This window comes from Onychomys torridus, chromosome 5 (genome assembly GCF_903995425.1).
Source record: "Onychomys torridus chromosome 5, mOncTor1.1, whole genome shotgun sequence".
NCBI lineage: Eukaryota > Metazoa > Chordata > Mammalia > Rodentia > Cricetidae > Onychomys > Onychomys torridus.
Genome location: NC_050447.1, coordinates 42,265,392 through 42,292,974, shown reverse-complemented (window position 1 = coordinate 42,292,974; position 27,583 = coordinate 42,265,392). Strand labels below are relative to the sequence as shown.

The 27,583-nt window shown below is 42.3% G+C and overlaps 1 protein-coding gene across 1 annotated transcript in view; it reads right to left on the bottom strand.

The window, feature by feature from the left end:
* The window catches only part of Vat1l (vesicle amine transport 1 like), a 161,891-nt gene that overhangs the window by 76,227 nt on the left and 58,081 nt on the right, over nucleotides 1–27,583 (bottom strand). Inside the window, exons 4-6 of the mRNA XM_036188789.1 lie at nucleotides 13,796–13,938; nucleotides 3,944–4,047; nucleotides 1,752–1,807 (exon numbers count right to left, since the gene is read on the bottom strand). Coding sequence (XP_036044682.1) covers nucleotides 1,752–1,807; nucleotides 3,944–4,047; nucleotides 13,796–13,938 — 303 coding nt within the window. The remainder of the gene's footprint in view (nucleotides 1–1,751; nucleotides 1,808–3,943; nucleotides 4,048–13,795; nucleotides 13,939–27,583) is intronic.

The window sequence follows — 27,583 nt, the reverse complement described above, 5'->3', positions numbered from 1 at the left end:
TTCAGCTCCGGAGCATAATGGTACTCATTTGAGGAAGAGGAAACCGAGTCTCCATCCTGACTATGTTGTTATAAATACCTTCCCCAGCTTGGACATACTGTAATTATTTCATTAGCACTGTGTGTTGGGATTGGGCATTAAGGGTGAGGAAAGGGAAAACATTTCTTATAGTTGTATGTAATTTGGGACCAGCATGATTCCTCAGAGCAGTCTTTCAGCATCAAGCAAACTGTATCCACGGCAACAAAACAGCCATGAGTTGTACACAGCCTGTCTTCAGGGACAGACAGAAGATATCCTCCCTCAGTAGGTTCTATCCTTGTTCCTACAGGAACTAAATTTCAAATGATTTTAAATATATATATTGTATATATTATATATATGTGTGTGTATGTATACATACATATACATACATATACATACACATACATACACATACATACATACACACACACACACACACACACACACACACACACACACGTGGGCTTTTTTGAGACAGGGTTTCTTTGCATAGTTTCGGTGCCTGTCCTGGATCTCACTCTGTAGACCAAGCTGGCTTTAAACTCACAGAGATTTGCCTAGCTCTGTCTCCTGAGTGCTGGGATTAAAGATGTGTGACACCACTGCCCAGCTAGTTCAAAGATTCTTGACTTACACTTTTATTAAAGTCCCATATACAAACAATGCAAAAAAAAAGGAGTCTTTGAAATTCTGATCTGATGTATAGAAGGAATACTGCCATTCCCCGATTCAGCAGATGTTCGAGGGTAAATTTTGGACAGTCAGTGTTGGCATAAAGAACATATAAATATTCCTGGCATGTTTAATATTTATTGTCAGCTTGACAGCCTCCAAAATCATCTTGGAAACAAATCTCTGGGTATGTCTGTGGGAGAATTGCTGTGGATATCGCTCTGTGTAAATAAAGTTCTGATTGGCCAGTGGCCAGGCAGGAAGTATAGGCGGGACAAGAGAGAAGAGAATTCTGGGAAGTAGAAGGCTGGGGAGACACTGCCAGCTGCTGCCATGAGAAGCAACATGTAAAGACACTGGTAAGCCACAAGCCATGTGGCAAAGTATAGATAAGCAGAAATGGGTTAATTTAAGATGGAAAAAGCCTGCCACAGCCATACAGTTTGTAAACAATGTAAGTTTCTGTGTGCTTTCTTGGTTGGGTCTGAGCCACTGTGGGACTGGCGGGTAAGAGAGATTTGTCCTGACTGGGCCAGGCAGGAAAACTCTAACTACAGAGAATTTCTAGACTGGGTTAACTGAGATGGGAAAACCCTTCAAAAACGTGACCAATACAACTCCATCATGATATATGGAAAGATAATTCCAAAGCCTTTTCCCTGGCTCTCTCATCACCCTTTATACAATGCTTCTACCTCATCCTGCCTTCTTCCAGAATCCCATTTCTATTTTCCTTTGAGGTTAGGTAGGCATTCACAGTCAGGTTATTAACACATTTCCTTTTTGTTGGGTCTATCTCCTTAATAGGATGTAGGACCCTTGTGGTTTTGTTTTTTTGTTTTACCAAGACAGGGTTTCTCTGTGTAGCCCTGGCTGTCCTGGAACTCACTCTGTAGACCAGGCTGGCCTCAAACTTAGAGATCTGTCTGCCTCTGCCTCCTGAGTGCTGAGATTAAAGGTATACACCACTGCCTGGTGACCAATGTTTTTAAATGGAGCTCACAACATGGAAGAGAGTGCTAACTTCCAGCTAATAGACAGGCAAGAATACTTACTGACTTTGCAAAACTGAAGAAACTCTTGGTCTCTCCAGTTACCATGTTGGATGAACCTGCAAATGAAAGATTCCCAAGTCAAGTAATTGTTCATAAAAATCAAGATATCTTCTTATGGAAGGTGAGTGGCAGGCATTTCATCTGTACACAAGTGGCAAAAGCTTACAAACAACACTCTTCAGTCCTGGAAGAAATAGAGGTGTTGGGGTGGGGCACAAAGCAGAACATTTGGCTAGTCATCAACTTTTAGAGGAAGGTAGATGTATCATGGAGGCTGTTTCATTCCTTTGGAAAACCAGGTATGTAGCCATAGGTGTTTGAATATGAAACATTTTGGTCCTCTTTCTGAAAAATGAGAAATGAACTTCTGTAGGAAGGCAGTACATAGACCCAAATTTGATTTCTTAGCAAGTGAGGGGCTTAGGACTCTGACATGGGCTGGGTACTGAAGGGTAGGGGGGAAACTTAGATGGATACAAACAAGGAGATACAGAAAAGATAGAGGAGAGAACAGTAATTTCAGAGGTTCGGGGGAACGTGTGATTATTTGTCACCTCCAAAGGGGTCCAGGCAGAGAGGTTAGAAAATAAAACAAAACCCGAAACTCTAGATAAAACAATATTGGAAACTGTGTATTGACAGCTAGACCAAATGACACTCAGATGCCAGATGGAGGTGAGGTGAGATAGATGCTCAGAGAAAGAGGATCCCTTCACAGGGTTCCCAGTGTGGATGGGGTGGGAGGAAAAAGATACTCTCGACTGTATAGCGACCATCCTGATGCAATGGCCCATCTCCACAGACTTTCCTGCTTCTCATCAGATATCTGGAAGTGAAAGTTTTCTTAGACAACAGTCATTTACTTAAAAAATGCATATTTTAAAATTAGCCATTTGGCCTGGCTAAACTATTTCCCAATCAGTTAACCATCCCTTTATCTTTGACGGGATGATGAGTCCCAGGGAACATAACTCCAGGCTTCCATTACATAGTAACCAAGTGATCAATGTAATGACTTGGAAAATTGAGAGATAATCAAGTTGATGTTCACCCAAATGACATCATGGAATTGAGGCAAAAATATAACTCCTGACTAATGAGAAGGAAGGAGGAATAAATTGCCCATCTGCCTTCTATTAGTCACATCCGATGTTCTTATAATGGTATTGACGCTTGTAGGTTTTCTCATCAATAATATTAATCAATTATTTACTTCTTGGGAAATAAGTGGTCAGGATAGAAATGACCAGAATGTATCAGAAAAGGAGTGTTGCTCACCTGCTTGGTGAGCTCAATTCCTTTGTAATAATGATCTGATGATGAGAAGATATTTATAACCCTCAAATATCTCTTATAAAGAGAATTGACTTCTTTGTTTTCCTTCTGAAATACTCAGAATAAAGGCTCATTTTTTTTTTTTTGAGACAGGATTTCTCTGTGTAGCTTTAGAGCCTGTCCTAGAACTCGCTCTATAGTCTAGGCTGGCCTCAACTTACAGAGATCTGCCTGCCTCTGCCTCTGGAGTGCAAGGATTAAAGATGTGCACCACCACCACATAGCAAGGCTCAATTTCTATTGCAAGAACAGGGCACAGAAGTTTTAGGAACATCAAACATCAGATACTCCAATATTCTGCTTTGGAAGATGGCATCTGGCTTCCTATACACTTTTTGGAATTTGTGGAGACCACTGTTTATATTAGTGTGTGTGTGTGTGTGTGTGTGTGTGTGTGTGTGTGTGTGTGTGTATGTATGAAGACAAGAAGGTCAGACACTAAAGTTTCATTTTACTGGAAAAAATTGCTTCTAATTTTTGTAACTTTTCTGTACACTCAAGAGCATAGTAGATGTGGCCAGGCATGGTGGCTCACACTTGTAATCCTATCACTGAAGAGGCCGAGGCAGTGGGATTATGAGTGCAAGATCAGTCAGGGTTATATAGTGAGACTGTGTTTCAAACAAAACAAAACATTTAAAGAACGACAGTGTAGGAGTTAGGGCAGTAGGCAAATAAGTTAGTTTTATAATTTATGACAACAGTATCAGCATAATAAATGCATTGAATAAAAAACTAGACACTCCCAAGCTTGCCCATTACCCAGGATACTAACACCTTTCACCTTGCAGAATGTGGAAAGCATAATGGGGTGCTTTCTGTTGTTGTTGGTTTTAGCACACTGCACATGCACTCACCATATAAAATGTAGGTCCCCAGAGGTTTGAGGAGACTGAGCCCCTTGCCAGTGTTGTCCCCACACAGGCAGTCCAAAACAATGTCCACACCTTCAGCAGAGATCCTGCACAGAAGGAGACAAAGCAAAATGATGCACTCTGTCAGGAACCAAACTCTTGAGTCTTTCCTTCCCATGTCACATCATTTGGTGTCCAGGAAACAAAGGGTGATCACTCTAGGGCCATCTGTCTAACTACTGTCATCCTTGACCTACTGCAGATGCTGTTGATTATTTCTCCGTAAGCTGAAAATATCTCAAGTCAAATTGTGTTGAATTCATCTAACCTAATACCTGGCATAGCTAAGCAGTGCAGTACACTGTAGCATGCAAATGGTTTACCCCATGTTGACATGGCTGCCTTGGCACTGTCCCCACCCTTAGCATCACAGGAGAATATTATAAGACACATTGGTAACCCAGGAAGAACTCAAAATCAGTGTCTGAAATATAATGTCTATGAATACCAACTGCTTTAAAAAAAAAAAAAGAAGAAGAAGAAGTCCTGGACCAAACCACTCTGACCACTCTGAGTCAGGCACTGTCTGTAAAAGTATTTCACAAAGTTGGAGGCAGCAAAATACCTCTCCCAAGAATAAGTCTGGGGTAGAATAATGAAGAGGAAAACTGGAATCAGAAGGTCTGAGCTTTTCTATCTAGATGCTCACTCAAATTCTCCAAGCCTTAGCTCTTTCCTTTGTAATGTAGAGTGAATGTGTTTCTTCGTGGGAGAATGCAATGAGAAAACAAATGAGGTTTTTGGCTCAGGCTTCCCATAGTCCAGTCAGTCAGTCTCTCAGCCAACAATCATTTTTAAAGGAATATGGCCGATGTGTTGGCGCTGTCCAAGGTACTAAAGTGAGTCAGAAAACCAACATATTCCCTGAGTTTATGTGGCTGCTAGTCTGGCCTGGAGGTCACAGCTTTTTGTAATCCTTTATTTAGGCTACCCCCAAACTCCCCCATCCAACCCCTAGGATTCTCCCTCATTGTTTTCATATCACTTATATTCTACTATTCCTTCTCCTTTAAGCCCCCACTCAAATGGCTCCTTTCTACTTTGCTGGATTCTCCATACAGTCCAAGTTAAACACACAATCTAAAGATTTGATGCTAGAGTCCACACATGGAAGGACATGGCATTCTTGCCTATGTTACTTCACTCAGTCTGTTTTATTTCCAGTTTCGTCCATTTACCTATTCATTTTAGAATTCCCTTTTCAAAAACAAGATAGAGATAGATACCCAAAAAAGAAAATCATGAACTAATCTTCCCATGAAAATGACCACAGATTTCATAGTAAAATGCTTGCAAACCAATGCATAAACACACCAAAGAGGTCATGCATCATGACCAAGTTGGCTTTATCCCAGAAATGCAGGAATGGTTAAACACACAAATAAATAAGTGAAATAACCTTCCCTCACAGATGGAAGAAGGTTGGCCAACTCCTTGCCTGAGGTTCTAGATGCTCCCTTCCTCCTGAGATGTTGTCTTTGGAATGCTATAGTATTTAGGAAACTGAACAATGACTGGGGTGGGAACTCCAGAGATTCAAATTTTGTGACTTGTCATGTATGCTGGGGTGGGCTTTTTTTGGTGATATGGCTACCTGAATAAGCTACCATGTTTTGGAAGTAATGGCTTACCAAGGTGCCTGTAAGTAACCCCCCCCCCCCCGGACACACACACACAACTGCTGATTCACCAAGCCAGACATGGGTAGGATTTGTTCCTTTGGTATTTCATGTTTTGGTGAATGAGCATTCCTGTACATTGCTCCTTTTGAGGGTAGAGACATTCCTTCAGTGAATAGTTTATTAAAGACTATTACCATCTCACCCTATCATTAGGATGAACAAATGAATGCTATTGAATGGAACTTACTCAGACCAGACTGGGCTTAGGTCTAGTGAAAGTGTTTCAGGTTCAGAGCTAGAGATGTGACTCAGATGGTATAACACTTGCCTAGCATGCACAAAGCCTTGGGTTTGATCCCTATCACCACCTAAAACAGGTGTGGTGGCACACATCCTTAGTCCCAGCAGAAGAGATGTGGAGGTAAGAGGATCAGAAGTTCAAGGCCATCCACAACCGTGTAGTAAGTTTGCAGATAGCTATGGTTTACATGAGACCATTAAAAAACTTATCCAAACACAGTTTTAGAATGGGCTTGGCTACTGTCATGCTCCTCAGCTGTCCTTTTCATGACATCATCAGGACCATCACTGGAAGAGCCAGTCAGCTTTGAAAGGTCCAAGGCACAGCTTCATTTCCAATGTCCTCACTTCTAGAGGTGCCATACTGTCTATGTATACATAATTATGCAGCAGCATAGATGGATGGGCCAAGGGCCAAGGATATGGTTTCTCTGTGTGTTTGCTTTTGGCATCACAAATCTCCATGAATTTAAGATACCAGAAATCCCAGCTCAGGGACTCTGGGCCAACTCAACAGCAAGACATTTTAGAATTGCTGACTCAAGACCACACAGTTCATTGTTCTTTTGCCCCCAGTCCTGGTCCCTCTATGGGGAATTCTGCCTCTTTGCTTTCTACCCACATGGATAAGGGAAGCATTTCTCTGGATGGGATGAGATTCCTCGAGAGCCATTCCTAGTATAGAAAGCCTTCAGCCTAGCCAGGAGGTACATCCCATATCACTGTTTCCTTGGTTCTCTGCTGAGCTTTCTTTTTCTAGATTCCTTGTGACCTGAGAACTTGCCTGTGCCATAACTTCCAGTATGGTTGTTGCATAGGAGGTTTCTCACAGAATGGCTGGCCCATAGTGGGCTTGTCCCAGAGACTGGGCACACTGCCCAGCATCCAGTAGACTTCCTATAGAATGTTGGGCACAGTGCCTGGGGAACAGCAGCTTCTAGAGGGCTAGCCATAGTGCCAGGTGCACATTAGGCATCTTAAAATTGCTGAGCATGATGACCAACACACAGTAGGCTTCTTACATAGTTCCAGGCATGGTATCTGGTGCACATCAAGCAAGATTCTCACAGTAGGCTTCTCTAAGTGTGCTAAGCATAAGTGCTGGTGCTTTGTTCAGGAAATGTTCACTTACTGGTAGTTCCCACATTTACTTAGTAATATCCCTTCTAGAGGTCACCTCTGGACCTATATCCCAGCAATTTGATTCTCAATAATTTTTACCAGTAGTTGAGTAAGCACCTACTATGGGCCAGGTACTCTGCTAGGCACTGAGGGTACTAAGATAAGAGGGACAATCTTTTTTTCTGAGCTCACACTTCCTGGCTTTACCTTTACCCTGGGTCTATAGGCTCAAGTTATGTGAGCAAGCAGCAGCCCTCCAATAAGAGCTCAGTTCCTTCCTCTGGGTTTGGTGCTTCTTAATCTGGCTTTTACTCTGCTTTGCTCTCCAGCTTCTAGAGCCAGCTCTCAGTGGTCACTCGGCAAGTGGCTGCAACCCAGATCTACTCCCTGTAATTCCTGGGGCTTCAGTCATGCTAGAAGATATCCCAACAGCTCTCAAGGCCATAACAGCTCAAGTAGACGTTTCCTTTCCTCTTGTGTTCTTCTCCATAGTCACTGGTCACTCAGTCTATTTTTCTTTCCTTTCTATTTTTCTCCTATGTGCACAGGCACGGGTGAAGGCCATAGGTTAATCTAGGGTATCATTCCTCAGACACTGTCCACTTTGATTTGGAGAAAGGGGGAGCTCCTCACTGGCCTGGAGCTTGCCAAACAGGCTAGGTGATTGGCTAATGAGCTCTAGGAATCCTGTTTCCATCTCTGTAGCACTGGGATTGCAAGCATGTGCTACCATGTCCAGCTTCTTAGTATGTGTTCTGGGGATCAAACTCAGACGTTCATGTTCATACAGACAAGCCTTTTATGGACTGAGCTACCTCCTCAGTTTCTGTTCTTTTCCTTTGACTCTGCCTGTTCCTGGCCTCTGAATCCCATTTCACACGTATCTTGTGCATTGTGGCCAGACCGTCTCATAAACTCATCTCACATAATAGCTCTTAAGTGCTTTGAATCTGCAAAGGATTCTAGATTTTCAACATAATCCAATTTTAACCCCATCTAAGGGCTTTTGAGAGTTTCATCTATATAGCTGAGAAGGTCTGTTTAAAATTTGGATATTTTCAAATTGGAGAGATGGTTTGGTGGGTAAAGGTGCCAATCATCAAGCCTGACAACCTGAGTTTGAGCTTAGAGAGTCACATGGCGGGAGGAGAGAATTGACTTCTTCCACGGTTGCCTAAATAAATGAATGAATAAATAAATAAATAAATGTGTGACAAATTTTTCCAATGCCTTCATTTCTGAGTCACAGTGTGATATTTTCACACATGCACACAAATCAGAAAGAGCAAAGAAATCTGGGTAATTAGCATGTCCATCATCTCAGTCATTACTCATTCCAAGGTTGCTTAATTGGGAGCTGTTTGCTCACAGCCCCCCATGGGTGATGTCCATGGATGTTTCACACTGCCATGACTTGGGGGATGTGGCAGGTAGCTGCTAACTACATCTAATACCATTACATGGGATGGCCTCCAACTACAGAATGACTCCAAGTGTACACAGTGCTGGGATTGACAAGCTCTGATCTAGCCTGCTCCTGCCATTCAGCATATCACACAGCCACAGCCTTCAAGTTTGATAGCTTGGTTTCCTCATTGGCCTAGGGGTGAGCCACCCCTACTCCCTTAGGGAGAATGGGCATAGATGGTAGAAAGTTTAAACTATGGAAGTAGGCCATGTGCGGCGAGTCTCACTGCGTGTAGGTATGCAAACACTATTTAAACCTTGGGCACCTTGGCTTCTCTCTAAAGAAATAAGGACAGTGTCCACATCATCAAATTTACAAAGGGACAAAACTGAGTTCCCATATGTGCTTTGGGCTTTTGGTCAGATATCACTTCCATGTGTTCCCAAATGTCCTGGTGCTCATGCAATTACTTATTACATTAACTGTGACTAGAAGTTTGGACATTTCAGGACACAGTGATATATGTGCCTTGGTCACCATTGTGCTTGCATACATATTTTTAAGTCATCAATAAACAAGTAATAAAACATGAATGCATGAACATAGGTCTTAAATGATATTGTGCACCATTTCTACCAAGTATTTGATTTTAAAGGCACCCATAAGCAGCTTTATTGAGCTATAATTGATGGCAATAAACAGGACAGATTTCAAATGTGCAGTGCATAGTTCAATGAGTTGTGGCAGTCCACATCAGTGAAAGCAAAGTCCACACTAGTAAAATTATTCAAGGTGATGGATGCATTCTTCTAGCTCAAATGTTTCCTTGGGTCATCATGTAAACTATAAAGAGTTGGGGAAAACTGAGCCCCACATTTGGAGGGTAAATCTGGAACTAAGCTTCAGCTTTCTCATCTGTAAATTGGGGTGATTTTTGCATTTGTACAGGGTACTTATGAAATGGCCGTCTAAGAGAGCAGAGGCTGACTGAGCATGGCTGTTCTTACCTGCCTTGCCCTTACCTGCTGAAATGCTTTGCACCCTTCCAGGGGGCCATGGGGTTAACTGTGTTGCCCTTCTCTCTGAATTCCCCCCCCCCCCCCGTCTTTTTTTTTTTTTTTTTTTTAATTTCTGAAGGCCTATGAGTCAGATGCACAGGACTCAAGGTTTCTAACTGTTTGGTCCATTTTCCACCCATTGTCATCTCCTTTTACACACAGATAAGAACAACAATGCAAATATAAAGTCTACATCAGAGTTGTTTTTTCCCTCAGGGTTGGGAGATGGCTCAGCTGTTAAAGTTCATGTCTCACAAGCATGGGGAGTTAGGTTCCCCAGAACCCATACAAAAATGCTGGGTGTGGTGAGCAAGCTGGTAATCCCAGTATTTGGGACACAGAGCCAGGAGGAGGCTTGGGGCTCACTGGCTAGTCATTCTAACCATGGTGAGCTCCAGACCAATGATAGATACAGCCTCAAAGATGGGTGTCAATATTCCTGAAGACTGTCCTCTGACCTCTACACACAAGTACACATACATGTGTGATCACACCTGCACATACAAAAACATGTATAGGCACATACATGCAAATATATAACATATGCATTATAAATTTTTTTGTCTCTAATTTCTTTCCTGGCTTAACATGAATTCCAAAGAGGCCCTCCAATTGGCTAGTTTATATGAATTTTTAATGGTAGGAAAATTTTTTATTGTATCTTTGTAGTTCACTATACATAGATTACTGTAACCATGTCTATAAAGAAAACACCAAAAAAGAAATGATTCTGTACAGTGCTTTACTACATGTGTGTGACGAAACCCTTCCATTTTACATCCCCATGCACAGAGAATTTGAATCAAGCTGTGATCACAGTGTTGATGGAATTTGGAATTCTGTTTTCTTCCCTTAAATTCTACCACAGCCATCTTTTCTGCGACACAGCCTTCATAATAGTTGTTTCTAGGGGCTGCATAACACACGCATGTGGCATAGCAAAAATCCCTGCAGTGTTTGCCTTCTGTTGATAGTGGAGACTGGATCTGATTGCTGCTGTTACAGACAGGCCTATTATAACTCACTGTCGGCATATGTTGAGCGCTGACGACCATGCAGAAGCAGAGCTCAGCTTAGCAGCTTTATGCCTTTGGCTTTGAGCTTGCTCTGGACTATTTCCCGAGGGTAGGATTTCTGGGCAGAGGTTTTGTTCATAGTCACAGCTCCCGAGTCATTTCCCATATCTATGGGTCTCTACTTAAAGTGAGCTGTTGGAAGCCACCTCTCCAAAGGCAGGTGGTAATGAGATGGGTCCAAGACGCTCTTTCCTTCTACTTTTCTCGTAGTAGAAAACATTGATCCAGGCTCCAAGTGGGGCCAGGGTAGGGTGGGATTGAGGAGATGGAGCAGCTGTGTGGATTTGGGGCAGGCAGGAGTATCTTGGCTATCAGCTTCCATTTGTTGAGAATAGCTGTGGTGTCCTGATTTTCTGTTCTTACTGCTCTCCAGAACCAGCCACATTTGCTTCTTGTCAGCACCTCAGCAATGCTGTTCCCCCTAAAGCATCCAAAATGCTTGTCTTTCCACAACTTCTCATCTTTCAACTCTCAGCCAAAACTCTTGCTCAAATCATTGTTATGTCTGAGTTCCCCACTAGCAACCTGAATTTCTCCACCAGAGAGTATGTGGAAAGTCCAAACCAATGTATTCTTTGAATAGTTTCTTTTTTTCCTGTCTCCTCTCTGACAACTAGACTCCAAACTCCATAAGTACAGAGCCTTTCTGATTGGTTGTTGCTGGCTCTTCCTCTTTGGCACAGGTCCAATCTCATCTTAGACCCGGAACATGTATTTATTGAACAGTAGGCAGACAAATGCAAAAATATCAGTTAAGGAGGTTAAAGAAAAGATTATTAAAAGGGAACAATGAAGTTCATATTTCAGACCACAGCTTGAGTAACTCAAGTTAAAAGTAGGTGAACTGGGCAAATAGAAGTCTTTAAAATTACCCATAATGTCTGCATCTCTCAGATATGGGGTGGACTTCTAATATTTAGCTTCAGATATAAGTTCCCCTTTTATGTCCTACTGGAAATATTGGTACATGTTTACCTTATATATAACTCATTCACTCTATACCTTAAGTTTTAGACAGGTTCTTTCAATGTAACCCTGGATAGACTAGAGCTCACTATGTAGACCAGGTTAGCCTTGAACTCACAGAGCTGGATTCTGCCTTCCAAGTTCTGACACTGAAGATATGAACCTCCATGCCTAACTTTACCTTAGGTTTTGAGACTGGGTCTCTCATTAAACCTTGAAATATATTTGGCTAGACTGGCTGGCCATCAAACCCCGGGGATCCTCCAGTCTCTGCCTCCCTGGTGTTGGGACTACATGTATGTGCTACTGTTCCTGGTTCTTTTACATGGGTTTAGGGGATTGAATTCAGGTTCATACACTTTCATAGCAAGCACTTTAATGAATGAGCCCCAGCCCAACAAATTTAAAAAATTCACCTGGCAGAAAAATTTCCTTCTAAAAAAACGCCCCACTTAATAAAATCTAATCTTGTCCAAATTCCTGCTTGAACAACCAGATTTGTCCCTTTTCATCTTAATTTGAGACTTAGGAAAAAATGTTCCTTTAGAGTGGTGCTGGCTGGGTGACTAGTTACATTTAGGCTTTATAATTTAATGCAGACTATGAAAAGAGAAAAATAATCGCTCCTGGCCACCACTGACTACTCTAGCAGGTCTCAATTGAAAATGCTGAGATTGAGTTCACTCTGGGCAGCAGCCAAGTGAAACACACACATCATCTACAGCTGGGTTACCACCTGGGCTCTCCACAGGATTCCCTGTGTGGAGACACATGGCCATGATCAATAGCGTCTGGATCACAGGTAAACTGTAATTATATTATATAGTTAGACATCCCTGAACTTACACCCTGTTGAAGTTTTATTGCTATTTTCCTGACTATTGAGCCTTTGAACTCAGTTGCTCAATATGTGGGCAGCTACTCTGATCTCTACAACATCCTCTTCCAGGCTCTCTTCTTCCTACAGGTAACTATGGCTCTTGCTCTGCTCTTTAGAAAGTTACCTTCTCTATAGTGAAAGCACTGATTCACAAGCCAGACAGCCTGGTATGAACTGAGGCTCTGCTGTCTACCTTTCCATGAAGGCCGGGTCTGCATGCTTGTATAACTAGGTGCTGGTTTCAGTCTGCTCTCAGAGAAGTGTGGCCAGGGACCTGAATAGTAGCTTCAAATTTGAGCAGGATACATATATTCATCCCAGGACTGACCAATAAAAACCTCCCATGCATGGTCTATTACTATTTTCCATTTTCTAGATAGAATCAAAGGAACAGAAGACTCAGGATGATGATCAATGAAAATATAACGAGCCTGGGTGCCAGAATATCCTTGCAGATGACCATCTTCCTAAAGCTTTTTATGTGAACGAATGAGAATTAGACTTGCATGTGTTAAGATAGTGTAGTGGCTGTTGTGGGAATTCAGTCCACCGATAGCTTTGGGGTACAAAGCCTTGGGGCATGGATTCTTGTCTGCGTACATGACCTCTTAAGAGGAGTGGGGGTTGTGTGCTCGATTGGGGTGAGGAGACTGGGTCTGGTATTGGAAAGTGGCTTTCAGTTGGTCCCCATATGCCTTAAGGAGAACAGAAGCTGGAGCAGCAGCATGTCTCTCTTGCTTTGTATTAGTGAGTCTGTTTCCCCATTGCACCCTTTAATAAATTGATTATTTGATTATTATATATATTATATAAATTACATACACACACACACACACACACACACACACACACACACACCCCTCTGTGGGCTCTCATATCAAGTGCAGTCAGCATAATATTAACACATTAATTCTGCAAGTTTTAGGAGACTGCCTTCTTCTTCCTTGGGGATAATAACAGGGAGGTTGAGAGTATCTGATGGGCTGACGCATGTGAAGTGTCAAGCTCAGAGCTAGAACTAAGCCTCCAATGCATGTTTACTATCACCATTATCATTAGTATCCTTTAAAGATTTATTTTTATTTTATGTGTGTGAGTATTTTGTCTAAAAGTATATATGTGTAGCATGTGAATGCAGTGCCCAAGAAAGAAGGAAGAGCTCATCAGATCCCTGAAACAGAGTTACAGACAGTTGTGAATTTCCATGAGGTGCTGGAAACTGAATGGTGGTCTTCTGCAAGAGCAGTCAATGCCCCTAAATCACCTTCATTCTAGCCTCACAATTAGCCATCTTCTAAATGAACACTAATGATCTTCAAACAAAGAGCAGGGCCAGCCTGGTGATTTGCAGAGACCCTCTTACCTTTTTACTTCTTGTACATAGTCTGCATTTCTGTCAAAGAGATAGGTTACAGAATCTTTGATGGCTTCATGCTTGAAAGTAGAAGCTGTTCCAAAGATGGTCACATTGGGGACAGTAGAACACAGCTGAGCCACAGCTTGACCCTGGAAATGACACACAGTAATCACATGGACACCACCATTCTGAGAGAGGTGTTGCATAACATGGGTCAAGAACATGGCACAAAACATGACACTTACAGACACTTAATAAATCTCAACTATCTAACAGCCAGTATTACTGGACAGAAGGAAGAATTTCCCAACTTTGACATAGTTGACATTTTTGAGTTTGCATTCAGGTTTTTCAGATAAGACTGCAGGGTATTTATCAGCATCCTTGGCTTCTACTTTCTTGAGGTAATGAACATCTCCAGCTCAACTGTGACAGCCAAACGTGTTCAGGCATTGCAGCATTGTCTCCTGAAGGACAAAACCTGCCTTGGCTGGAAACCACTTGTGTGGGGGTAAAGTCAACAGGAGCCAGATAACCCCAGCACTAAAGTTAACTACTATTTAACCATGCTGAGCTACATCTCAGCAGTCATGCTATCTACTCCACAGGAATCTTGGAGGATGTCTCATTTTTTTTGACTCTTCAAAGCAGATTCTGAGCAAACACTTGAATATAAATGTTTTATTTGTAAGATAATCTTAGATACTAACAGGGTTAATACCCCAAAGGGGAGCCAGCAAGATGGCACATCATTTAAGTGCAAGCCTTACAAGACCAAGGACCTGAGTTTGATCCCCAGAATTTAAATTCAGGACAAAAAAGAGGAGAAAAGATAGAAAAACAGAAAGCTGGGCATGGTAGAGCATGCTTGTAACCTCAGTGCTGGGGAGGTAGAGACAGGAGGCTTCCTAGGGCTTGATGGACAGCCATCCTAGCTGTCCAGCTGAACATATTTCAGGCCAATGAGAGATCCTTTCTCAAAAGAAATGTGGTTGGTAAACTGAGGAACAACATGTGATATTGTCCTCAGGAATCCCTGCAAAGAACACATGTGCACATGCGCCTATATATATAAATGAGCATGAACATGCATATAATCCCTTACACACAAAAAAGACCCAGAAGAATCCAGATGACTTAATCCAATGGTTTAGTTTAATAATAAGTGGCACTTTAGAGAAACAAAATCCCCCAAAGAAAGAGCTGACCACTTATGTATTATCAAATTCATATGTATCATGGACATCCAGAGCTCAGCCTGACACCTCCATAATCAAGAGCCTACCCAACTAATTTCCATCTAATACTGGTGGACCACTGCTTATGTATGAGTATCTCTTGACACATCTAGTGTGTCCTTATGAGTCAAGTGTGCTCCCTGGTTAGACCGAAGCCCACAACCAGCAAGCTTCAGCATGTTGTGTGTGGCAGCTATGCATGGCTGATTGCCAGTGTCCCATAGGGAAGGGCTAAATGAGATATTATACCAGACTGAGGACCTGGGACAAAATGTGATTCTGACTAGATACTCAATCTTAATCATCTCTCCCCCTTGGGGGCTTATTATATCCAAGGCTAAAGATGTCCAGTCAAGTAAAGAAAAGGTCAACATGTGGTTTAAATGGTAAATGGTCTGGGGGGGGGGATTACAAATGAAGTTAAGAGGTGGGTGATTTGTATCTCCTCTACCAATGTGGTCAACATTTAAGACATCGAACAAAATTATGTGGGCATGTGCATCTCAAAACTTTCCAGTAAAACCCAATTTCCTGGTAATTAAGGTGCATTAAAAGAAACTGCCATCACTCTTGAGCATCCCATTTACCATTTTAAAGAGGGAAATTTTTCTAGAGGCATCTGTCACAGCCATTTCTGCCTATCGTCTTACTTTCATGTCTTCATGTTGGTGGATAATTCAAGTTGGCAGGTCAGTTTATGGAAACGGTATCTTATCACCAATCCTAATTAAAGGCAAGATGGAGAGATTCATAGAATGTCAGAGCTGGAAGAGCGCCACATTATAGATGAGGTAAAGGACCACAGAAAGGTCCAGGTCTCTCAGCTTTTCAGAGGCATGGCTGGGACTCAAACCAAGGCTTCTTGACTCCTGTTATTTCCATTTTCAAAATTTCTATTCTATCAACTTATTTTGACATTTTAAGCTAAGCAATTTTAGCTTGCTGCCTAAAATAGACATGACAATTTCACTGGGAGGTCAATATTTCAGAACAGGGACATACGCCTAAGACTCTACACAGGGCACAGTTCTCTATGCTAAGTATAGTGTTGGTATTTATTTAATGTTTTGTCCCAGATTTCATAGGACAAAGAGGGGTCTGTCTTCTAAATGAACATAAATATCCCTAGCCAATGCAGTAACTCCTTTAAATTCACTGACCTCATGTCAGTCTTGGATACATCTCTGAAGTAATATGGCTTGAACAGACCCTGGCAGCGATGGAAGAGGTTAGAATTAACTTTAACATCCCTTCTTCCTTCTGTCTTTGGGCAAATGTGACATTTATTCTGTAGCAGGAATCTTAAATGGTCTTATTAATAAAAACAAACCCAGGGCCTGGTATTGGGGTGGTATACTAGATGATCAGAAAAGCAGAACAAGCCACAGCTTCCTCACCTCACCAATTCCTCAGCTGATTCTGTTTCCTCAGACTGGATGCTTTTCAGCTGAACTGTGCTGCTAGAAGCCTAAAAGCTTAAACAGCCTAGTTCCTGGTCCTCATGCCTTATATACCTTTTTGCTTTCTGCCATCACTTCCTGGGATTAAAGGCTTTTGTTACCATGCCTGGTTGTTTCCAGTGTGGCCTTGAACTCGCAGAGCTCCAGATGGATCTCTGCCTCCCAAGTAATAGGATTAAAGACATGTATGCCACTATTTTCTGGCCTCTATATCTAGTGGCTCTTCTGTTCTCTGACTGAAGATAAGTTTATTAGGGTGCACAATATTTTGGGGAACACAATACCACCACATTTATTCATTCAACTATTTCCCAAACCCCCATTGTTTAGTTCAATCCTACTGACATTTGTCTCCATTGGGTGGATTCCCTCAAACAACATATCAAATTCATCTGACCCAAAACACAACTCATGACCACCATGAAAATGGACTGATCTTTAAATCAGTATGTGAAGGATGCTGCAATAGTGACGTGACATGCTGAATGACTTCTATGAGAGAAACTTCTCTTGGAGTTTGGAACTGGTCCCAAATCAAGGTGTTGACTCCTCCCATAGGTTATGAGGAAGATTTCTGCTCCAGGCCACTCTCCTTGGACTGCAGACGACTACCCACTATTTCTGTCTCTTCACATTGTCTCCTCTTTCTGCCAGTTTCTTGTGTACAAATTTTCCCCTCTTTTGAGGATGCCCACCATCTTGGGTTAGGGACCATTTGCAAGGATATCCCTTTAGTTTGATTGCTACTTCTGTAAAAATTCTTCTATTACAATTTAAATTTAAAAATCTGCTAAATGTGTGTGTGTGTGTTTTCAAGGATTATTTCCCAGTCTGCAGCATGGTTGAGAGGTGGTAACACCTTGAGGTTGGAGCTTACTGGGAGTTTTCATGTCATTTTCAGTAGTGGTGGACTTTGAAGGAGATGTTGGAACTCTGGATTTTCATCTCTGTCTTTTGCTTCATGAATGATATGGTGTGAGTGGCTTTGTTCTACCATGTGCTCCCACCATGATATTGTAGCTTAATACAGACCTAAAATGGCAGAATCGTTACAACATTAGGAGACTATGGTTGCACATGAGATCTGTTGTTGACTGAAATCAACATATAGGCGTGGCACCAAATTATATCATGTTACTTGAGTATTATATAAGAAATAATATATGCATATGACATATTGTATGGCACTTTATAATTATAACATTGTATAATTACATATTGATATTAAATATATTTGTACAGTTAGTGTTATATACATAAACACATACACATATAATTAATACATAATATAGAACATTTAGATGCTGGAGAGATGGTTCAGCAGTTAAAAGTGTGTACTGTCTTCCTCTTCTTGCCTCCTTGGGCACCCTCATGAGACAGACAGACAGACAAAAAGACTTAAGAGCAATCTTAAAAACTAAAAGCGAACACTTAATTAGCAATAGATAATTAGTATTCTTTTAATAATATCTGTATACTATGTAAGTATGATGTATGATATTATTATAGTATAATACAATATTATCACATATATTATGTAAGTAACAATGGTTAGAAAGCACAAATTCAACTGTTTATGGCCTTTTAGTATCCCATGAACTCAATGAGATGATGAAAACCCTCTATGATCTCAATGATTTTTTTTTAAAGTAAATACCATGCTGGGTTCTGTATTTAAGCATTCTCCCTCACAGTTATAGGAAATTTGTTTTCTCTTACTCCCAAGGTAATACAAAATCAGCAGCTCATTCATTTTCCCTTCTCCGTCCAGTCAAGGAATCGCAGGGACTCAATAAACATTTGTGAGAGATGGAATGACTTCTCAATAAAAAGGATTTTGCAGTTTACCTGCAGACCCACAGCATAAAATGAACAAGACAATCCATGTTCCTGGCAGCTGCAGTAAATGGAGATGTGCATACGCCTGTTTTAATTGGCTCTCCTTCCCTCTCAGGGACACAAACATTCTGTTCCAAGCACCCTGTTCTTCTTATGGCTAACAATGCAACAGCAACAACAGCTGTGCTTCCTTTTATCTCTCCAGGAGCCAGCACTAAAGGCTTTGGTAAGTCCTTAAACCCCTCTAAAGCAATTTTTGTTTCCCATTTAAGCCTCAAAATGGGCATTCAGAGAAGAACTGGCTCAAAGTTATGGGGCCTGTGAATGATACAGCTGTGTGCCTGGACTCTACCGTCACCCATGCTGCTGATCTGTCCAGCTGATCAGGCAGGCTGCTGACCTAGGACCTAACCTTTTAGCAGTTCAGTCTTTTGGCATCACAGTGTGATGCTGTCATCTACAGATGTGCTTGACTACATTCATAATTATCCTCAGCTGCATGCCGCCTATGAATCACCAATTAGATACACCTAGTTTAGAGTCTTGGAGATACTGTAGTCCTTGACCTCAATCTCAAAGGTCTGCTCTGGAGATCTGGGTCTCAGGGTACAAGCATGAACAGGTTTCTAACTCCATTATCACAATGTTGTTGGAGCTTCCCACCATACCTAAAATATAGGGAGCAATAAATCTGGGGATGACTATGAGGAAATGTTTCAGGTCTTCACACCTGAGTAACACAAGGCAAAATTCTAGTGTAGAAGATCCAGGCGCAGTAAACAAATGGTTGAGGAGCAGTAGGATTAGCCTTTGGCATAGTGCATACTGAGTACTGAGCAAACAGCAATCTTTAGCTATAGTTTGGAGATGGCAAGAAATCTAGAGGAATTTTGGAAAGTCACTCGATGAGCGTTGAAGACATGATCTTATCAAAGCACTGAGACTCAGGATCACCATCAGAGACTCAACAATACAAAAAAATGAATGAGTGGCTCACAAGGGACTCTTGAATGCAGATGGCATCCACCTCCCCCCCCACCCCCCACTCCACCCCCTGTCTTCTTTCTCATCGTATGCTAGAACTCTGGCTTTGATCCTAGGGAAAAATACCTACTTCTTCCAAAGGGTCACCCTGTCTCTCACCACAGGACCTTTGGACATACAGTCACTACTGCTTGGAATCCTCTTCCCTGACGTTTCTTCTGGATTATTCCTCATCATCCTTTGTATCCCAGCCTCCCACTTCCTTAATGCATTCAATCCTTTAGATATGTCAGAAATGCCTGCCTGCCGACTCCACTGAGAAGTTCTAGAATTATAAAGTTGAAAGAGTTACACATGGCTCCGCTATCTTGGGTTTCACATTTTAGTGGGGGAAAACAACTACTAGTAGAGTCAATGCAGTGTTAAAAGTCCAATGACATATTTAAAAACCACGAGGCAGAGTGGTCTAAGACTCTATCGTGTCCTGTGCTTTAGTACATATGCAGAGAGTAAGAGGTGTGCGTTAAGGAGGAGTGTATGAACATTGAAGGAGACTAGACAGAGAGAAGGATCCCACCATGTTACACGTTCTTAAATGTATCATGTAGTTGGGGGCAAGTTAATCTCTTTTTGCCAGTTTCACTATCTTGAAATTGGGAACTTAGGAGGCTTGAAGAGATGGCTCAGCAGTTCAGAGTGCTAACCCATTCTTCAACTGAACCCTAAAAATGTTATCTGAAGAAGTTTCCTAAAGACAATGAAAGTCAAACTAGATCTGGGGGCATAGGCCATTCATCCCAGCTATGTGAGAGTGGAGGCAAGGAGATTGCAAGTTCAAGGCCTGCCTGGGATAGAGTGAGTTCAAGGCCAAGCATGCTGGCAGCCCTGGGTCCAATCCCCAATACTATTTAAAAGCAAATCATAAAGAGAAGACAGGGAAGGAAGTTTCTATCAGCACCATAACCGTTTCCGAGTTCACCTCAAAAATAGACTTCTCTTTAGCTCTTTTAAGCTGTTTTCACTTTTAAACAGCTATGGAAACCACAGGCCATTAATGTGGTCAGAGAATGGAAAAGACTGAACAGAAGGAGCCTGTGAGTGCACAAGGAAAATGCATGGAGGAAATGCAAAGGGAAGATTTATTCCACAGAACCATAGGCTGAGGTTTCCCCCTTTTATCAATGCACAGAGGCACAGACTTGCAAAGACCACTGTGTGCTAGATCACAAAGCCCTGGCCTCTGGACACCCACACTCTCCTTATGCCTTTCTTACATAACAACATGAACTGTCACCTTGGGACTTCATAATTGATGCTGTCTTTTGCCTGCTCAACAATTCAGTCCATTCCATTCTGGGAAGAACATGATTTTCAAATCCCACCTTGGGGACTGCTGTGACTCACCACTGAACGTGGCACAGCCTGTTCTCTGGGCCCACCCACTATGCTCTAAAGATCAGTCCGTTTTTCTTTTCCTTTGTTGTGTTGTCAAAAAGCTGTTGACTTAAATATGACACAGACTGGAACAGGTGGGCACTGAGAATTCTAATAGTGTGAAGCTACAGGGGTACATTGTCAGGGTGGAAGAGAGGGAAAACATGAAGACTGTGGGACAGTGCTTTTTTAACTGCTCAAGAGGAGTCTGGATCTATTGTGGAATGCTGTCCTCCAAGCATATCTACCATTACCATCTTCATGAGAGTAGTTGTGACTAAAATAAGACCTTCAGGATTGGGCCTGCTTATGTTCCCTTGTGGAAGGATGGGCCTGGAACACCACTGTGTTCTCATTTGATGTTCCAGCCTCTCACTCCTACACCCCATTACCATGTAATTCTTACTTGGATGCACATGATCTTGTTGAATGGTAGACGTTGGAAGGCTAATTGGATAGGGGGAGCTCCATTTGCACAGTATCTTAGTTTGGGTTACTATTGCTATGATGAAACACAATGACGAAGAGCAAGTTGTGGAGGAAGTGGTTCATTTGGCTTACACTTCCACATCCATAGTTGATCACTGAAAGCAGTTAGAGCAGGAACTCAAACAGGGTGGAAGTCTGGAGGCAGGGGTTGATGCAGAGACCACAGAGAAGTGCTGCTTACTGGCTTGCTCCCTATGGCTTGCTCAGCCTACTTTCTTATAGAACCCAGGACCACCTTCCCAGGGATGGCACCACCCACCATGGGCTGGGCCCTCCTCCATCAATCACTAAGAAAATGCCTTACTAGCTTGCCCACAGCCTTGTCTTATGAAGGCATTTTCTCAGTTGAGGCTCCCTCCTCTATGATAACTTTAGCTTGTGTTAAGTTGATTTAAACTAGCCAGCTCACACAGCTATGGAGAAACCATCACCCATGCTAAGGCGGGGCTTTCTAGTAGTGTTCTGGAGTCACTGGTGTTCCTGTAAGCAAATACACTCATTGGTTCACCAAGCGAGAAATGAATCTGTCAGCTGGTCCCTATATGGGTGAGTAGGCATCTGCTCATACCTCCTAAGGAGAAGTTTATACAACAGGATCTCCCCCTTTTTTGCTCCCCCAAAAGCAGTAGACACATTCTTTGTAGAGGAATGGTAGGTGCTGTCAGCCTTTTCCTTCTACCAGTTATATGAATGAGCACATCTCAGAACTAGTACCAGCCATCCTCCTCTTATAGAGACCTCTTGAAATGCAGATGCCCAGGCTCCACACAGATCTTCATTAGAACTGTCCAAATGGGACACCACAGTCTGAGTTTCACAAGCCTTCTTGAAGAGTCAGATGCAGCTCACATTGAGAACTCTGGATGCAAATAATCCTAAGTAGATAACATCTACTCCATGGGGTAGAGGCAGGAAGCCCACCCAGCAGATCTGAATGGCAGGCATTCTCTTCCAAACCCAAATAGAGCTTGATTCTTAGTGTATCCTTTATAGATTCCCTGGGGATTCTGATGTGCAGCAGTGCTGAGATCCACTGCTCCTCATGTGTTCAGTCATGGCCTTGTCCACTTCCTCTTTGCCTAACTGAGGTTGATGTCACAGCCTGTGGGTTCAGTGTGTGGGATGCTGTCAACAGGGACATGATGGATGTAGGATTCTGTGACTCAGACACAGAAAACGGAAATAAGTCCTTAGCACTAGGAGTAGGGCCTGAAGCTCTCAACCCTTTGGAGGTGTGTGGCCTCTGAGCTACTAGGACACAGGGAAACAGCACTGAAAGTATGACCAGAATCTAACAGTCACAGCCTGCTCCCAGCAATGCCCCCTCCACCAGCTATGTGCTCAGTATCAAATGTTTCAATTTCATAACCTCTTTACTAGCCAGGGAACCAAGAGGCATAAGCCTGTGGGGGTACTTTTCACATTCAAACCACAGTTGCTGACTTTGGCTCCTTGCCCATCACCTTCCCAAACCACCTCTTGTGGGATGCCTTCTCAGAGTTCCCTGGAAGAGTTGGCATCTTCTGCTCTGTCTGCACACTCACTGACAACCCTACTCAATGCCCCTCCTCACCACATAGAGTCTTCTTTCTCTTATACCCATCCCTCTTCACTATCTGTCTTCTATCTTTTATTTTTTGCTTTTTTTTTTTTTTTGAGACAAGATCTCACACTGTAGCCTAGGCTGACCCAGAACTCCCAGCAATTCTCCTGCCTCAGCCTCCTGAGTGCTGAGATTACATGTCTGAGCCTCAGTGTTCTCACCTGTCCACTTGAGACAGTGCTCCCTGCCCTGAAGGTAGGGAAGATGCTCACTGCAGCAGGAGAGTTTGCTCAGCCTGGGACACACCCAGAGCATGAATGAGCTCAATGAATTCCAGGCTTTTTACTCTTATTCGAAGCATGATTCCATTCTTTGTATTGATCTTGGGTCTCATCATTCCAGGTTAAATGCCTTTTTCTAAGGCACTGTGGGACCCACAATTGTCAACTGCAGGGCAATGAGCTAGATTGGAAGGGCTCCATTTATAACCACTGTCACTCTGAAACAGTATCCTACTAGAACTTTATGTGAATTGGAAAGATAACCATGTACCCACAGAGGCGTGAGGGTATTCTTTGCTTGCCTGCATGAAGCAGGTGTCTTTGCACAATGTATAGCCTGCCCAGCTGCACATGACAGCCCTGTGAATCCACCCTTATAGGTAGGCATCACACTAAGACTTGTGTCTCCGCTTAGCAATCCCTTCCAGGTAGTGGAGGTTATACACAGCCGTGGGAAGACCCATAGCTCACAGACTGCCTCTTTGCCTCAAGACGGGCTCCAGTAACTATATAGCTAGCAGCATCTTGGCCAATGAACAGCCAGTCCACCAGATGGCAAAGTCCCCTTACAGGCCTCTAAATCACAGAGAGTCAGAAACCTTCCAAGCTGGCTGCCTTCCAACTGGTGCACCTGCATAGATTTCCGGGATGGCTGTTTTTGCATAGTGGGGATGCCAGGTTCCTGTTTCCAGCCAAATGACAATTTGTACCCAGTTTTGAGCTGTGGTTTTTATAAATGCATCTCTTTCAATCCAAACCAAATTGAATTACAGTCCAGCAAGGTGACCAAGTACACCATATATTTATTCTTGAAATAGGAAGGTGGGAAATGCTATTGTTAATTTTTCCTTGATCAATAGATATAAACTAGAAGTGTCCTGGTAAATTGGGTCATACTGTCATTCTGATACTGAATAAAGAGAAAGAACTTACAGGGTGGCCAGAAGGGAAGAGCTTCATTGAGACTCAGATGTTTGTATCTGTTGCACATTCTTGAGGGACTTGACCTGGTTACTCTGAAAGATGGCTGTATACATGCTGTTGGGGTAACTGGATGTAACCCACCAGGCAACCATGCAAACCAACTAGACACAGAGGTATACAGTCTTGTGAGGAAACACACGCTTGCTTCTTGTGCTTACTTTAGGCTGCAGTCTATACAACATCTCCTCCACAAACACAGGGATTTGTGAACCAACTTGCAATGGTGCCTGGCAGAGATCAGATGCTCTTCCTTGGGATGGGGTATTACAACTCAGCAACCTGCCTTCCTCCCTGCTTTAAATGCCTGCACTTGCTGAAGGCATCTCATTAACCAGAGAGGTTGACTCCAGCTGGAGCCCAACACTGGTTTCAACAGTTTTTGATGTGATGTAGCATTTCATCTGAAAGCTCCTGCCCTGACCGTGAACTACTCCAACTCAGACTGCTGCTCTGTTCCTCACAGATCAGCCATGGGGACTCTTCACTGTGACTTCAAATCCTGAGGCTGGGGTTCTGAATGGGGCTGGTCAAGGCCTGTCACTGCTGGAGGTAACATCTGAGGCTTCCAGATCAGACTAGTTCATCAGTTAGTCCTGTAGGGAACTGAGGTGCCATGGATCAGTCTCCAGATAAGGGTTCCCACTGGGGGGCCCAGACCTAGTCACTTCATCTTCCTATGCCTTCATCTTTAGACTAGCTCTCTTTGTAGGCCAGCAAGTGTACCCGAAGCTCTTTGTCCTGCTGTTTCATTTTAAGGAGAAACTTTCAAAGTTAACTGGATTTCCTTGCAGATATATCATGAGCAAAATTATTTTGTTCTTGGTATTGTTTACTAAGCCATCCTTTACTTAAGCAATGGTACCCTTTCTTTATTTTAAAGTCACCTCTTTTTCTTCAGCAGTGGTTCTCAACTTTCCTAACCCTTTAATATAGTTCCTCATGTTGTGGTGACCCCTAACCTAAGGTGATTTTGTTGTAACTGTAATTTTGCTACTATTATGAATTGTAATGTAAATATCAGGGCTTTTTAATGTTCTTAAGCTACCCCTATGAGAGGATTGTTTGACCCCCAAAGAGTCACAACCTACAGGTTGAGAACCACTGATCTAGAGTTCCTGCATAGTGCTAGAACACAGAAGCTATTTATAAAACTTGGAGCGGATAAATGAATGGTTCCATCAATGACAATCTTTCATTTTTCCTTCTTTGCCATCTCTGTAAAGCAACATTGTTCCTTTCTCTGTTTATCCTCAGTGTCCCACAAATTTTATGTGTACACGTTTCATTCAGTAAATATTTATGTGCCTTACACATGCCAGTGGGTCATTTTGCAGGATTTGCTAGACCCCAGGACACTAAATAGCTTGTTCTGGGGACAGAGTGCCTCCAGGAATACTCCATGACATTTACTAGCGCCTGGGTGGCAAATCACATAAGCAGCCAGAGCACATTTGAGTGGCCATGGTGCCCTTCTCAAGGTAGCTATAGGTGGGAAGTAGATAGTCCTCCACAAAGCTCAGTACATTACCTGGCACCAATCAATATTGACATCAAAGACTCATCTCCTTGTCTCTCTTTTCAAGATTTTTGCATCAGATACTCTCACACTGGAGCCCAAGAAGGGAGAACATGGAGCATGGAGAACACAGACTGGAAGATGTGAAACTTGAAAATGCTCTTGGGTCATCCAGTCCAACCTCTTGCCTATTGAGGAAGAGCTTCCTGACTCAGCAGCCTCCTCTAACAGTTCCAGGAAGAAAATAAATCAGATGAGATGGGGAACTAATGGCCTCCCACATTAGCCCATTCTTTTTGAGGTGGCTCTACTATCTCAGAAGTCTTATTTGTGGTGTGCTATAGACAGCCTCACTGTCAATTGTGCTGCTAGGAAGCATGGCACACAAAGCCATAGGCTTGTTCGTGCTATACTCTGATTGTTACTGTTAGGTTCCCAACATCAATACTGTATCCTGGGCTTTCTGTTTCTGGGTCAGAGCCTATTTATCCCCCTCACCTCTCTCCATGGACTCCTGTCCAGTAAATAATGACCTGGAAGGTGATAATTCTCTTAAATGCACCATAGTAGAACAATATCAGTTCTAGATATTTTTTGTGTTCATAGCTGCCTTATTTGGGTAATAGAATCTGTGGTACACGAATGGATCAGAAAGATCAGAGTAACACTAAACATGTTGAAGGGAGAATATCATTCGCATAGCATGACTTCATGTCTCTGCAAAGTCACCAAAAGTTGTGTGACTGCTTCTTGGCTGGTGTCACCAACATTAGAAGAAGCACTTACTGGCCAGGCTAGGCCTTCTGCAGAGGTGCATGAAAGACATAGTCCAGAAGATAGATCTTCCTCAGGCAACCCACAGCTTCCACAAGTTTCCCATTTACTTTCAGCATAGTGACTCACATGAAACCTTGCATTTTCAAACCAAATCATGTCTATTCTATGATGGACATGCAGAACAATATACCCAGTTGTATAAAATCAAATGGGTATGTGGCCCTAGGGGCTGGGGATGCAGATCAGTGGTTGAGGGCTTGCCCAGCAGATGCAAGGACCAGGATTTGATCTTTAGCACCTCCAGTAAACACACGGATTTAAGAGTTCACTACATAGCATGGGAGTAACAAAACATAATGACCATTTATCAGAAGCAGCAAGTTACTCAGGGAGAGGTGATGGGTATATTATTGGTCCCCCTGTCTCCTGACACACACTCATTGCTTTGGACTCTAAATATCCATAGGTTTCAATCAACAAAAGAACTAAAAACAAATAACTAATGTCAGTTTCTGATATGACCTTCATTCTTAGAAAGCAATTGATATAACAGAAAGCCATAGCTCCCCAGAACAGGAGAAGCTCTGAGCATATCAGTAATTTTTCCTGCTATGTGTAAACATTGGAGAATGAAAGGCACTGTGGTGCCATGATGGGGGAATCTACATTGGGCTCCACTGAGCTTTTCGCAGAAAAGTGTCATTACAAAAGCAGAACACATTTGTTGCCATTGTAAAGAACTACATTCCAAAACTCCAAAAGGCTATAAAAATCCATCAACTATAATGCCATTTGTCAGAGATAAACACTCTTCCCCTCTGGCTTATTTCATTCTTGTTTTCTGATAATGTGTTTGCTTACCCACAGAATTGGAACCATAATGAATGCCACTGTGCACCTCAATGTATTTTTTTTTTATTTCTAAGCTTATATTGTATTTTCGTGGATCATAAAAAAAATGTTAACACCATCATTTTTTAATAGCTGCAGGATATTTCTATTGTATGGCTAAACTATACTTTAATACTATAAATTATAATTTTTTGAATAAATCCATGTCTTACCAGGAATTGTAATATGTACTATTTTGACCCATATTTCACTAAGTATCTTTGTGAAGAGATCTCTGTTACCTACAAAAGGTAGGTTTTTATCTATGACATACAATTTATGTTTAGTACATTACTTGATAGAATGTAAGTGCCTGATGTTTGAGTGAACAGTAGTTGTCTGTGGGTTTTTTCTTTTG